The sequence below is a fragment of the Serinus canaria genome, chromosome Z, assembly GCF_022539315.1.
Source record: "Serinus canaria isolate serCan28SL12 chromosome Z, serCan2020, whole genome shotgun sequence".
Lineage (NCBI taxonomy): Eukaryota > Metazoa > Chordata > Aves > Passeriformes > Fringillidae > Serinus > Serinus canaria.
Genome location: NC_066343.1, coordinates 5563723 through 5579043, shown reverse-complemented (window position 1 = coordinate 5579043; position 15321 = coordinate 5563723). Strand labels below are relative to the sequence as shown.

General features: G+C 38.7%; 1 protein-coding gene across 3 annotated transcripts in view; it reads left to right on the top strand.

Annotated features, from left to right (window-relative positions):
* SMC5 (structural maintenance of chromosomes 5) overlaps nt 1-10402 on the top strand; it is a 41242-nt gene extending 30840 nt beyond the window's left edge. For all 3 annotated transcript variants that reach the window (XM_050986851.1, XM_050986850.1, XM_050986852.1), the window contains 7 exons: nt 1191-1316; nt 1961-2056; nt 2423-2527; nt 2738-2857; nt 5627-5806; nt 5899-5994; nt 8714-10402. In XM_050986851.1, coding sequence (XP_050842808.1) covers nt 1191-1316; nt 1961-2056; nt 2423-2527; nt 2738-2857; nt 5627-5806; nt 5899-5994; nt 8714-8854 — 864 coding nt within the window. In that variant the 3' untranslated portion in view covers nt 8855-10402. The remainder of the gene's footprint in view (nt 1-1190; nt 1317-1960; nt 2057-2422; nt 2528-2737; nt 2858-5626; nt 5807-5898; nt 5995-8713) is intronic.
* Nucleotides 10403-15321: the final 4919 nt, after the last annotated feature.

Sequence of the window (15321 nt, the reverse complement as noted above, 5' to 3'; positions counted from 1 at the left end):
AACTCTTTTTTCACACAGCTCTGCATATCTCCCTTCAAGTGAGAGCTGTATATACAATTGGGAATTGAGATTCCCCACTTCAGTTGATTCAGAATTGATTTGGGCTCTGGAAATGGTCAAATACATAAAATTTATGCTTCTTGTAGAAAAAAATTATGGGTGCCTCTCACAGGATCTTTTGCCTTCATTATCATGTCAGAATATTTCAGATGAAGCCATTTGACTTTTAAGTTTTTGGGATCCAAAAAACTATTACAAGGCATATGCAGATATCCAAGGGAAGGTAATTGTTGTGCTATACAGTGGCATTTATGCTAATTCAGTATAGCTTGAGATCCTGGCTGGAAAGAAAAGGGGGGATGTCCTCTCTTTACTGTTTTATCTGTACAGCTCTAATGCCAGTCCTTGCAACCCATGTGACATTTCCCTCCTCTGCATGGACTTCATGAAGTAGGAGAGATGGTCTAAAAAAGGCCTCTTCTAAAAATTTTCTAACATTTCTGAAAGCACCAACTCAGTATAGAAAAATATGTTTACAGTGGAGGTTGTGAAATGCTGATCTGTAATGCAAAGATCTTTTTCGTCTTGCTTAGTGGAGAGGGAGGGAACAACAGGTTTTTTTGCATTGATAGCTGCTGAGAACAGGTAACTAACTTGTGTGAGATGATCACTAATGATCATACCCATTACTACTGCTTCTGTTGTATTTAGTAAATAACAATCAGTTACAGTTCCAAAAAGTAATGAGTGACTATCAATGTCTGTGTCCTGGTTTTAAAACTGTGAAACAAGTATTTCTCTAACTGTATGATTTCAAATGAAAACTGATTTTTTTTCACCACTGGAGGGCTCTTATATTTAGCTGAAGAACACAACAGTAAAACTTGGGAAGCTAACTCTTGAATCCACATGCACACTTGTTAAGCTGAGAGAAAAGAAATGTAGGTCTTTCTGAAGAACTTGCTTTTGATCAGTTTACCTTGGTATCTGTTGACTTGATGAACAGAGTTGTATAATGAGTTTTGTTAGTTGAAGCAACTTGTTTTGATATTTTGATAGTCTGGTTTCACCTACTTTTTCTGCTTCAGATGAGGTTTATTGCTAGTTTGCTAGACTTAGCTCTGGATATTCACAATAATATTAAAAATATAGTGGTGATTTTTAAAAATACCTTTTAATATTTCTTATAGCAACGTTTTCATGAACTGGATAACAGAAAGCAACTTCTTTATGAGAAGTGCAAGGAATTGATGAAACAGGCTCAACACATCTGCAGATTGGGTCCGGATCAAGATTTTCCAGAAGAATTTAAAGTTGTATGTACAAAAAGAAAATGTCACATATCTCTTGAATTTCTAACTTTTTCTGCAAAGAATAATGTATTTTTTTTATTAGAAGGCTCCCAGTAAAGGATTATGTGTATTTCTGTTACTGTCATTGGCCTTTTAAACCACCTTTGCAATAGTGCTGAGATACCCTTTGACTACCACTTTGTTTTGGAGAGGGGAGAGAAAATTATACCTCTGATTTCAATTGAAATCCACAGTCTCATGTTCACAGAAATAAATAGAGGCCATATTTTCTACCTTCCTGCTCTAATGGAGCAACACCAAAGATCTGGGGTCTGAACCCAGCCTCTTAAAAGTATTCATTTGCATGACTTATCTAGCACAGTCCATGTCTTACACTGAATCTTTGAGTATCTGTGCACAATTTAGGCAACTGAAGAACAGCTAATTATGTATCTTAATTATGTAACAGCACTTCTAACCTTCTTTCTCTGTCCAGAATAGCTAGTTGGGGGAATCTTGCTGTGTTAAACCTTGAGTATCTGACACCCTGATTAAAAGTAACAAAATAGTTTATGGTTTATCTAAATTTTTAATTTTTTTTTTAAGAAAACTTGAGTCCTTCATTAGTATTTATTGCTTTATAACATGCACAAGCCTTTGTCTTGTAGGCTTTTCAGACTCTTCCAAACACACTGGAAGAAATTGATGCTTTTCTGAATGAAGAGAAAACCAGGGCTTCCTGTTTCACAGGCCTCAGTGCTTCGGTATGTTCATTGCTTTCCCTCCCCCTCTTCCCACATTGTACTTGTTTCCCACTCTCTGCTAGATCTCTTGGTATAATAAGCTAGACAGTAGGAACAATGTGCTATAAGTGCCAGATTCTGCATCTACTCAGATTTTAAGTAGATTTTAGTAGTTCTTTAAAAAAAATATGTTGCAATAATCTGAGAGAAACAAAGCTTCACCATTTCCTTGCTTTAAAGATAGAAAACTGTCTTGTTTAGTGTGCAGTGCAGTATGCTTAATTGTGTTTGAACAGTATTGATGAGTGTGGTATTTTTACAGTCAGGGTTGCAATTAGCAAATATTTTGCATATTTTGCTTGACTGCTTGTTTTTTTGTTCTGGCAGGTTGTTGAAGAATACAATAAGCAAACACAAGAAATACAGCAGTTAACAGAATATCTAGAGGAAAAGAAAAATGAATTGTATAACTATAAGCAAAACATTTCACAGGTAATAGTTCAAGTTACCTCTGCATCACTATTATAATTCTATGTCATTGTGGGAATGTATGTACAGAAATAAACGGTAACATTTCAGATTGTTTTGAGTGTAAACAGAGATGCTAACTTCCCTAATTACGATGTTTTTTCAGTGTAAATGCTATCTTCAAGGGAAAAATCAGGTCTTAAATTGATTTTACATGGATATGTCTGTTTTTAGGTCAAAGAAAAATGGCTAAACCTCTTGAAAGTGATGATTGAACAAATTAATGGAAAGTTCAGTAAGTTCTTTAGTTCTATGCAGTGTGTTGGTGAAGTTGATCTTCATACGGAAAATGAGGTATGGTTGATTTTTCATATAACATTCATATTTTCTTGCATAATGTTTTGATTATATATTGCTACAGAAAAATTACAAGTTGTCATGTGGAGTTTTTTTTTTTTTTAAAACACTGAACTTTTACTCAACACTTTCAGTGTACTAGAACTGACTTATCAGTCTGATTGAAGGCAAATGAGTCTTTATCTAGACTCCTGACTTTTGGAATAGCCCTGCAACTTACAAAGTTTGGTTAGAAACACTGTATTTAATTAGCTGTTACTCAGTTTTATTGAGCTCTTTTATTTATTTCGGAATTTTCAGTTATTTTTGTCCTCTATTATCATCTAAATCTTTTGTTATTAGGTGTTGAATTGATTTGGTTCTACATGCAGTTTTTACTGGAGTCTGAGGGCATTTGATCTGTTCTGAAAGCAGCCGTCATTTGGCCTATCCTGTTACCTTCTCAGTGACTTTTATAGGTAGGGTTTACCTCTGGTGAAGAGTTTAAATCATCAGTGAAACCTGGGGAGAAGTATTCAGTGCAATGAACTGGAGAAAGAAATCTGGTAGTTTGTTTTAAATTGATCACTGAAATGATGATGTTGAGACTTTAATATGTTAACACACAGATTACGCAATAGTGAAATTTAACATCGGGATTTTTTTTGGCTTTTATATTTTTTGTTGTAAATTACTCAAGCAGCTTTTCTTAAAATAGCAGTGGCAGTTATTACTCTGGGCAGAAGAGTGACTGGTAAGGCTCTTATATGAACTCCATAAAAATGTCTACCTGGAGACTAGTAATATGAAAAAGTAGAACATTAAAACATACTTTGCAGGTCTTTTGATAGTTACCTCAACAGATCTATATTACACAAAAACTGTCTTTTAGATAAAAGTATGTTGAAAGGGAGAACACAGAAGGAACAGAAAAGCTATTTAAAAGCAAAAGGCTTGTGGAGTACCTTTCTGAATCTCTTCTTTGGAAGGTCTTGCTTTTCTATAGCAAAGATCTCAAAAATAGTTTTAAGAGATTAGCTACCAGTACTGTGCCGTTGAGTAATTTTTTTTCCTCAAAGGATCAATGGCTACAGTCTAGAAGGGTGGATAATCTGTTCTCAAGTTTGCACTCCTTGCCGTTCACTGCAGGAGAATCTTTTGCCTCTCCTGTCGATAAGAAGAGGGTGGCTCTTGAGGTTGACTTACTTTTTATTAGAGATATTTCTGTGACACTGAAGTTCAAGCCTCTGTTAGTCTGCCTTATAGGAATCTTGAGATCTGTGGATATCCTTGGTGACACTACCTGCTGTCACCATTGGATAATAAGAGGAATTGGACATTAGGAGGAACTTCTTTACAGAAAAGGTGAATAAACATGCCATGGACTGAGGAGGGAGGTGATGGAGTCACCATCCCTGGAGATGCTTAAGGAATGACTGGACAGAGCACTGAGTGCCATGGTCTATTTTCCAGATTGGTATTCAGTCATAGGTTGAGCTCTGGTGTAAGGGGCTTTTTCCAGCCAAAAGGACTCTGTGATACTATGTGAAACACTTTAGTGAGTTCTTTCTTAACATTCGAGCAGAAGCCTCTGGAAACAGTCTGACTTTCCTTGGTAACACTTAGTAGCCATAGCCAGAATTCATACTGCTAGCCATGGTAACCCTCACTCCACAATGAGTTTTGACCATCATTTTCATCAGGTTTTGGAAAATCTGTCTGTTATACCAACTGGCATTCAAAATAGTGTGGCAGTTGTCAAGGTCTGACTGATACCATGTGGCTGTGTTTCGCAGCAATCTTTTTAATTTGGTTTGCTAGCCTTCACTTTTTCAAACTGCTTTTGTCAAGCATCCTAAATTACAGTGGACTTAGACACCTTAGATTCTGGGGTTTATTTCTCCTTACATGAAATTGTAATCAGAACAACTCAGAGAATAATAGATAAAGTTGGAAGGACTCAGAAAGATCATCAAGTCCAGCTCTGAAGTAAATGGCCTATACAGGGATTGAACACAACTTTGGTGTTGTTAGCATCATGCTGTGACCAACCAAGTGAACTCAGTTGCCACTGAACACAACCTCATCAATCATAGAGAGTCCTCTGAAGATTTCTTTTTCGTCTTAAGCATGAATGCATTTCATTGCATGGTCCTTCTTTTGAGCCACATCCGTTACCGTGATTCCTGATATCATTGGTTGAGGCTGCTGCCAAGTTTCACTTTCCTGTTAAAGAAAAGCCAGCATTGGAATCCTTGTGTGTGGTTTTCCCATTGAAGCATGCAAAGGAAATGCTGTCCTGGATTTGGACAGCCAGTGGTTGATGGCTTTTGAGCTGCTCACACTTGAAGAGGTTCAGATTGGTACACAGCCTACACAGACACCATTACTCCACTGTTGAAATTGATAGTATCCTAAGGCAGTTGTTTTTTTCATTAATGGGATTTATAGAGGCATTGCTTTCTTCTTATTCTAGCCAAGATTTTTATTTTCCTGTTGATGTTCTTACTGCATATAAAACCTTTCTTAACAGGAATTAACAAATCATAGTTGTGAAAAGGGCATAGTGTTGGAAATTCTGTAGCAAAAGTAGACAAGAATAAAGGAAAACAAATGAAACAGGATTAATATATATAAATGAACCAGAATTAATATATTGATTATGAGTTGAACCTGAATAGTTGATAGACCCGTGTACATTTGTATAAATGTCCTGTAGTTTGCATGTCGTGGTAAAATAAGGTATAACAAAAAGAAAATTGGTTTAATAGTTACTGGCTTTCACAGGAGGAATATGAGAAGTATGGAATTCGCATTAGAGTCAAATTCCACAGTAGCAGTGAACTTCATGAATTGACTCCGTATCATCATAGTGGAGGTGAGAAAACTGTTTCCACTATGTTATACCTGATGGCTCTGCAAGAACTCAACAGATGTCCTTTCAGGGTTGTTGATGAAATAAATCAGGTGAGAATCAATAGTGTGGTATTGCTCTTTCTGTATACAGATGCTTATGACATAGTGGAGAGATCAGACTTTTTTTTTTTTTTCCTTTTTAGGGAATGGATCCAATGAATGAGAGAAGAGTTTTTGAAATGGTTGTGGAAACTGCTTGTAAAAAAAGGACATCTCAGTACTTCCTCATTACACCAAAGGTGTGTGGCAAAAAATTAAATAGGAAATTTAAAGTGTAGGAGAATGGGATTTGGTGTGATAATACACCAATAAACACTGCATAACTTACCTAAGAAATTTGGATTAAAGAGAGTATTTGTCCATTTTAAGAACAGTCAGGCAAGAATTCAGACAACTTAGGCCAAGGCTTATTTCCTCAGAAGCCTGCTCTGGAGTTGTGGCCCCACTGGAAGTATCATGTGTTAGCCACCAGTGGACCAGGGTTACCATGGAAAAGGCTGTAAAAGGTAATACCTCTAGCTAAGATAAAATTCAAACTGTAGCAGAGACCAACTTCCAGACAAGTCAAATGATGATACTGGAGGAGGAGCAGGCTAGTGCTGCTGACATCACAACTAAAAGAGATTACTTGAATAGTTTTCCTCTGTTAATCTGAGATTGAGGCTCAGAAAAGATCTGTGCTCTGAGAGTGACAAGTTTAATTGTACTCTTCAGTCAAAATTTAAAAAAAGGCAGTGGACGTACTAGTCATGCAGTGATGCAGTGCCAAGTCTTGAAAGGGGTAATAGGGTAGCTGTCCACCTGCACTGTTAACAGAGACTAAGGTTATATTGAGCTTGGTCCAAGACAAATTGAAACAGTAAATATTACTGTTTCAGTAGGAAACTGAAGAGGGAGACAAGCAGTCAGTAAGTGTGCTGGTTTTCCTTAACACTCTGCAGGATCACTCCTGTATCTCTTTATTAACTGTATTTTAGAATATCTGGCTGGTATGTCCTGTTTATTCAGTAAGTAGCAATTGAAGGGTCTGAGTAAGGCCACCTCATAGCATTTACCTTACTGGAAGGAGATGGAAGGTAATGCTTGTTGTTCCTTCTGATCTTGCAGTATGCTTACCTCCATGCAGTTTGGTTATTTCCTGACCACATTACTTCTTTGTTGTTCTGTGTTGTCTCTTCCTTTTTGTCCTCTTGTGATTCCTCTCCTTATTGAATCAAGTTTTCCATGCGCTTCCCTACTTAGGGAAAGAACAACATAATTTGGATGTTGAAAGATAGATGGTTCAACTAACTCTAATGCTTCCCAAATTTAAGGAGTTGTAGAAAATTGCTGTTTGGGGTCCAGAGTCTGTTGTAAAATTTGAGTCTGTTGTCAAATTACTAAGAGTAGAGACGGGAAAATTGAGTATGTAGAGCTAACCAGAAAGATCAAAATTAAAATGAGAAAGCATAATTTAAAAAATCTCTGAGCTTTAAAACACCAAAGAAGTCAACATGATGGTAAGAGGTAAGTTTCAATGTCCTGAAACTTGAGGACATTGTTGCAGCATTATTCAGCAACAAGAGACAGGGTTATGAAGAGGTGGCTGAAGATATACTTTTTGTGCCTCCTTCTCTCTTCCCTCTACAGGCAGGTCACATGGCCTGTCACAAGAAAAATTAGTGAGAGAGCACATTGTGTAAAGGTTTACTTGATTGAGAGTGTTTGTACGGGCTGCATCAGAGGATAATTAAAAAGGCTGCACAGGGTGGCCTGAGAAGGCCAGACTCTGCTGTTTATGGCTTACCTGCAGTTCCTGAGCCCCTGCTATATGTCACCACTTATTAGAAAGTGTGGCAGTTTGTCTTACTAGGTCAAGTTCCATGTGTGTACCCAGTGGACACAGGAAAAACTGTGACCCTTTTTTTCAGTGTTGACACCTCCCCTGGTTGTATTTTTAAGCAAGCTGCAGAGGGAAGGGGTATAAATTAATATTCAGTTAAGTTGATTAGGAATACTGTATTTTGAATAGCTGTGATCTGCTGTCATAATAAGTAGATGAACTGAATATGTTCTTAGAAGTGGGTTTGAAAATCAGTATTTTTAATACAAATCTGGTGAAACATGTTTATTAAAGATACAGATAACTCCCTTGTTGGGATTTAATCCTTTTTTTTGCTGTAAACTGAAATTCTAAATAATCTTAGGCTAGATTAATTTTATTGGAAACAGGATTCATTTCAGTACATACAAACAAAAAAATTTGTATTTAAGTGGGAAAAATCAACAACAGCGTCTGGTGTAATGCCTAAATGACTGGGGAGAGGGAAGTGACAAGTTGAGCATCAGTTGCAGGTAAATAGTTCAATGTCATCCTGAGCACTGCTTATAATCTGTGGTTTTCTTGACATTTTTGTCTGCTGGGCTTTTTTTTTTGGCACAGTTTGGATTATCATAAGTATCCAGCTTTGGCTGTTACACTTGAGAAAAGTAGTACAGGCGCTGGAATTACTCCAGAAGGTAGCAGTGCAACTTTTAAGTAATTTTGATCGTTCTGAGTTTCCACTAATGGAAATTGCTTAGCTCAGAGAAGCACAAGGCTCAAGAGAGACAGACGTACTTGCAATTACTGTCTCCTGTCCTGCCTTGGGGAAAAAAGGGAAAAACATTATTCTGTGCCCACAGAGGAGTGGAGGTATTCTCTGGATACAGGAAAAAAGCAATGAGGTCAATGGCAGCAAGAAGGTACAGATTAGATGTGAAAGTTTTCCTCTAATAAGAATAGTGATGCATGGAAATTGGCTGAAGAATTAGTCCCTTTGAGGGGGTTTCTTGGAACAAATATACTTCATTTGTCAGTTTGTAATCCTGTATAGTGATATTTTTGAGATCTAAAGTTTTTCATAGATCTTATTCAGCTTTTTTAGATAATGGGGAACATCTAGCTATTTTGACTTTTGTTTCTGTGTTTTTCACTAGCTCCTGCAAAATCTCACTTACAATGACAAGATGACTGTGCTGTTTGTCTACAATGGACCTTTTATGCTGGGGACATACGAATGGAACATAAAGCGCTTCAAGAAACGGCAACGGCGCCTCTCAAGCATGACTGAGTCCTAATTCTACAGAAGTATTTTGTATATCTTTATTGAAACATCTGAGTTACAAGAATTCAGAAACTGCTAAAGAGGAAAACCCTCAAAAAATTGATGATTGTGAACTTTGGTTCTTAAAACTTACACAAATCTTGGACAGGTTTGAAATGCATGGTTTTCTTTTTCAAGTCTTTCATAGTGGTCACTTTGTCCAAATAACTTACTCTTCTCAATTGTAGGTTTAAATAAAAGTTTTCCCTTTTTTTCCCTATTCTATCAGTTAATGCAGCATCAGAAGTGCAGGTAATTTTTCTAGGTTATCCTCGACTTATTCTGTGACTTGTTTTTTCAGAGGTTGGGGTTTTTTTTTTCCAAAAATTGGAATTTGCTTTTGGTAAATAATTTTACTTTACCACAGATGTGGGTATTATCCTATTTCCCTACTGAAATGCATTTTTTTAAAATTAATTCAGGTGATCTGTAGAAAAAGAGTGGTTTGGAATGGTTTGTTTTGTAAAAATAAACCTGAAATTAATGTAAATAATATTATTATATGAATATATTATTGTTGAGTAAATACTTTCTCTCAAAATTAACAAATAAATATAGTAGCATTTCATTTTGTAGAGGTCTAGTGGTTTTTCTAGCAAGTCTCTTAGCAAGGAGACTAACAGAATTCCAGGTCTTTCTGAAACAGTGAGCCTGGTGAGCTTGCAGAAGTAAAACTAAGCAATATCTAACTTCTTGGGTGTTTATTTTTCTAAGTAAAACTTCATACATTTCTGGTGATAGAAAAAATAGTGCTGCAGATTTGACATGTAAGTTAAAACCCAGGAGGATTTTACAAGGGGCCAGCTGCATTGGAGTGATTGTATAGTCAATTGCTTTTTGACAGAAAGCCATAAAAATGTTTAATACAGTGTTGGCCATAACTGTTAAGCATTTGGAAATGCAGGGTACAACAGAATGTTGAATACCTAAAATAAAGTCCTGATTATTAAATTAACTATTAAATAAGTGAAATTCAACAATTGGATGTTTGCTTTCAGTGGGTGTTTTTTCTTAACAGCATCCTGGCAATGAACTTTGCTAGTGAAACTGGTCTTTCAGGCTTTGATATTCACACATTCAAAATAAAATAACCCACTACAAAATATGAGCTGGAATCTGGGAGGTTTTAGGTATTAAAGGGGAAGTATTGTAATTGTTCCTTTGAGTAGATAGATGAGCGATCAGTGCAGTAGAGAACCACACATTCTTGTTACTGCAGGCCAGTGTTAGTCAATGGAATTGTCTGAATGTGAAATTAGTTCCTGAATCAGTTTCTATGATGATTGGTGTCCCAACACAAAATACAAAAGTGTGGAAACACATGCTGTGTTCCAGAGTTAATTTGGGCAGCAGAGTATCTTTGACATAATTGAGGCTACAGGCCTGTCTGTCTGTCCACTGTATTGAAAGCTCTTGGTTTTAGAAGTATTCTTCAAAATTGTCTGTTATTGGGGAGTCTAATGCTGTTACTGTTCATTTTCATATCTCATTGCTGTTTGCAATAAATAGTTCTTATCTCTCAGCCTGTGATCTTTTGTCTTTTGTGCCTCCAGTTCTCTCCAGCACACTGCAAGGGGAGGAGAAGGTGGAGCAAGAGAGTGGTGTCTGGTTTGGAGAGTCTTGAGGGGGCAAAAATTGGGGAGTGCCATTCCTAAACCAGGAGGACAGATTGGCACAGTGTCTGATGGGAGGTGTGTGACAGAAGAGCTGCAGCATGGGAAGCAGGGGAGGGGGAACCTTGGCACTCTAGCTTCTCTGTAAATAACTGAGCCAGAATTACTCTTTTCACTTGTGACTCACCAAAACACAGTGTCCAAAATTACTTTTCCTAGAACTTTTTGTTCTGAAGCACTTTCCCCCCCATACCTTGCTAATTAAGAATAAAACCATGATTAAGTACACTATAATTTGTGAGAGAAAGGATATGTGGAACGGAGTTAAATCCTCTGCTCCAAGAAAAATTCTTCACCTGTTCCTGCCTAAACATCTGAAAATCACAACACTTTCTATGCTATTGCACCCAGACTAGGCTTGCCAAAAGCCATGCCTCTAGGAGCCTCATTGATACAGTGTCCTTTGCATATTTGAATAGCTTGGGTGAAGGGCAATTTTTTGTAGCAGGGGCTGATCTGGTAGTTGCTATAACCTTGTTTTACTGTGGTGCTAATTTCAGCCACTGACAAGGCTGAACTAGTAGGGAGAGGGGAAATAAGTGCAGAAGGATGATATTTTTAGCCACTGAAAGCTTTTCAGGCATGACTGTAGCAGTGTGGAAAGCCAGCATGGAAAGCATGGAAAAATAAGGATCAGTAGCAACAGTAGAGGCAGAAGTAAGAGAGGTGATAAGCAGCACTAGAGCAGCCTATCAGCCTCTCCTGTGGCTCAGCTCTTGCCAAGTGGTGTAATCCTCTGACACCAATTCCCATCTTTATGCTTTCCACCAAATTCCTCCACCTTTTCTCCACTAATCTGCTCCCTGGTTATTCTTGGAAGCAATTCTCCTGTCATCCAGTCTTTCTTCTGTTGATTTGTTACCCCACTAGGGCCGTGGGTTTTTTTTTTACAGTTGTACTGGTTTTGGCTGGGATAATTTTCTTCATAGATGTTTGTATGGGGTTATGTTTTGAGTTTTCGACCAGAACACTGTTGGTTACATAGGGATGTTTTTGCTACTCCTGGGGGGTGCTTTGCACTGCATGGATGCCTTTTCTGTTTGGCACACTGTCCTGCTAGCACAAGAAGTTTATAAGAAGCTGGGAGGGGACACAGGTGGGACAACTGACCAAAGGGCTGTGTCATGCTGTGTGACACTGTCCTCAGCAGTAAAAGCTAGGGGCAGGAGGGGTATTTGGAGTTACATGTTCTGAAGTAACAGCTATGTGTGGTGGAGCCCTGCTTTTCTGGGAGAATAGCTGAACACCTGCCTGTTGATGGGAAGTAGTGGATTACTTCCTTGTTTTGCCTTGCTTGTGCACACGGCTTTTGCTTTCCAAATTTTATCTCAACCCGGAAGTTTTCTCACTTTTACCATTCTGATTCTCTGACCCATCCCACAGGGGGAGAGTGGGCATGTGGCCCTGAGCTTCTGCCCAGGATACCCACAACAGCAGTGTGTGTTGGTCTCAAAACCTGGTGTTGCGCCTGTCATTTTTGCATCCAGAGCTAAATGAGATCGTTGCAAATATCTTCGCTTGTTGTGTATTCATAGGAGAGCAAGTCACCTGCTTTCAGACTGACCTCTTTGGAAAGCATGCTGATGTGAATGTGGCAGGTTAGCTGGAAGGGATTGACAGACTTCTCTGGGGATAAGGAGCCATGCATACTAGCCATATAACTAGTGGACAAAGTTGATTTTGCAGGAAGCAAGACGAAGGGAAGGGATGATAACTCAGAAGATGGTGGCAGAATACACCAAGGAGCCATAGAAAAGAAGAGAGAGCTGAAGAGTGCACAGTTAACATGTGACATGGATGGTTCAAAAGAATCTGGATCACATAATTTGAAGGGGACAGATGTCCAATTCCCCCTTCCCAGTTTGTAACCAAAGCTGTAGATGGTGAACATTACGCAGCATGACCTTAACTGCAAGCTGTTAACAGTGGTTTACCTCAGTTTGGGTCATGTAATAGTTTTTCATGGACAATAAAGGTTTTTTTGGATGGTTGGGTTTTGTGGGTTTTTTATTGTTTGGTTGGTTGGTTGGTTTGGGTATTTTGCAGGGTTTATACTTGTTTTTGTTGTTCATTTTCCTGAGGAATTACAAACAGTGTAAATCCAAAGCAGATGATCAGTACAAGGAGTGCAAAGGGACTTCTCAGATACCACCAAGAGTACCTACCAACCTCACTTTGTCCTCCTGCAGTGAAGCTTAAAGGACTGTTCAGGTGAAAAGCCACTGATACTACAGTTTTCTGTGGGCCCCAGCAGCTGAGGAATCTGATTCTGCTTTATGTTTGCTTCTGAGCTGAACTGTACCGTCTGTGAAGGACTTTCCTGGTCAGAATTTTTGTAGAATTTAAAATACACATTGCTGTATAAAATATACTTGCTTTGTCCTAATATATTTAAGGTGGTAGAGGTGCCAGTGTGCATGCAGTTCCGTAAGCATCAGTATGTCAGAAATCAGTACGTTCATGGAAAATCCTTGCAGTAGCTGATATTGGGGACAATCCTTTATTTCAGTCTGAATAAATTTACAGTAAGGCTGTCCCCCTTGATATGTTTATTTAAAAATGAAACCCTAAGAAATATGACTTATTAGATTTAAGAGTTGAGTGTAGTTTAGCTTCTAGATAAGGCCTGGCTTATTTCATGCAATTCAGGAAAGCAGACCAGCATTGCACAGGCTAGTAATACAGCATTGGTTTTCCCATGTATTTTTTTGACAGAGCAGTTATGCATGGGTTTTCATAGGCCCTCAAAATGTGCTTTCTGCTTGGAAACACTGTTCAAAGCCACCAAAGCAGTCTTTAGCAGCAGAAGAGCCCACATTACTGTATGTGGTGCTCCTAGGAAGCTCCAATATACCTTACATCTGTGTCTTCTGTGTCTGCTGCTGTCATTCTGGTCCCTGCTCATTAGCCAGAAGAAAAAGAAAAAGCCATTGAGAAAGTCCAAGACTTTTCTGTGCACCTTTGGTTTACCAAGAGGGCATTGTTGGATCTTGTAATGGTGAACTGCCCTTATGTACTCAGTGATTCTTCTTTGTGCTGTGGTTTATACATTCCATTTCCTTTGTACCTTGTGTTCACTGTACAGACACACAGGCATTATGTGGCCTAAGAGGCAGTAGACATTAGGAAACAGACACTGATGGTGTTTGATATGAAAAGGGATAGGATGTTTATCAATTATCAGTTGAAGGTCCCAAGCCAGTAAAAATACAGCAATAGTTGTAGCAACTTTAAAAATACAAGCTGAAAGCAATCTAATTTACCCCAAAGCCATGGATGAGCCAGAAAAATACTGTGTGTAAATATACAGAAATAAATTTTAAGCATTAGAACTGATGTCAGTCAAGATCTCTTTTTGAAATGGGAAGATTTCCACAGTACCTGTGGAAGTGTTTGAGGAGGTGTTTTAGGGGTCAGAGAGTTGCTTTGCTGAGGACAGTATGGCAGTGAAAGCATAGTAGCTGAAAAATTCTTCCCATTGGGAAAGCTTCCTCTCCTTTAAGGAAGTCCCATAAACAGTACTTGAGAAAGTACAGTGTTCTTGCAATTGGGCATTTGCATTTACTGCTGAAGAAATTTTACTGATGTGGCTGAGCAGTGTGAGGAGCTGAAAGTTTTGTTCCCAAAGCAAAAGTCATTGAGAAAGTAGTGGTTGTTACAGAGCTCTGAAGACCTCACAGGCTCTTTAGCCCTGGAAGAGTGAGTGCTGAACAGCATTGTTATAGACTCCTGTGGAGATCAAAATTATCCATGTCACCCAACAGGCAGATTCAGAAAGCCAACCTTCCTTGTATGCAGCTTTCTGAACCACTCTGCAGGCATTTAACTAGACTGTTAAGACATTTTTTGGCATGTTTCCTTTATTTTGTCCTTGGCAGAGAGGAAAAATGAAAATGCAGGATACCCTTACAACCTTGTAGAAACTGTGCTCTCAGAATCAGCAGTCTGTGTTCAGGGTCACACTTCCCCATGCCAAGTGCCAGTGCCTCTGTGGTGCACCTAAGACTTTGCATAACGTACCCATTCCTAGTCAGAATTTATACCACTCCTGGCAAGACCCCTCTGTACAATGTACTATATCTCAGTGGCTGGAAACATCCTTCTAAGGCCTACACTAGGCAGATCTTGGTAATTACAAATGACCAAATTACAGCACAAAAACCAAATATTAAAAGGTTTAAGATAAAGAATGGTAAGTTTGTGGAAAGTCTTTTATGATGGGATTGCAAGGGAATGAGGCCAGTGCCACAGCCCTGTGTCCCTTATTCATAAAATCAATGAGGAGCTTAAAAAAGAAAACATTATGCTGAGTTTTTTTAATCTGTCCTTTAGCCATCCAACACAAGAAGAGAAAATTCCAACTCAGCATTGAGTAAAATCTGGAAGCTACTTACAAGTTTTGTTCCAGCTGCAGATGGCAATCTTCCACCCATTTGTCCCTGTCTGCATTGCTGGAAGGTGACACATTGCCTTGGGTCCAGGGCTCATCTTGCAGTCTTGTCCGAGCCCTGTGCCCATGTACCTGGTTAAGTTCCTGTAAGTGGGTGCTTTCAGTAACTGTGATGCCCATGACCGTGCATGTCAAGGAGCTTTTTGGCACAGGGTACCTTGCCTTTCTCTTTCAGAGGCCGAGCAGATGCTTTTTATCTCCCTACACCAGTGAACCCTCCAAAGCCATGGAAGGCTCAAGGCAGCAGAGTGGCTGCACAGTCCATGGCATGGCTGAAGCATCATTTGCTGACTAAGCAGCTGCACGGTGTGAGGGAGA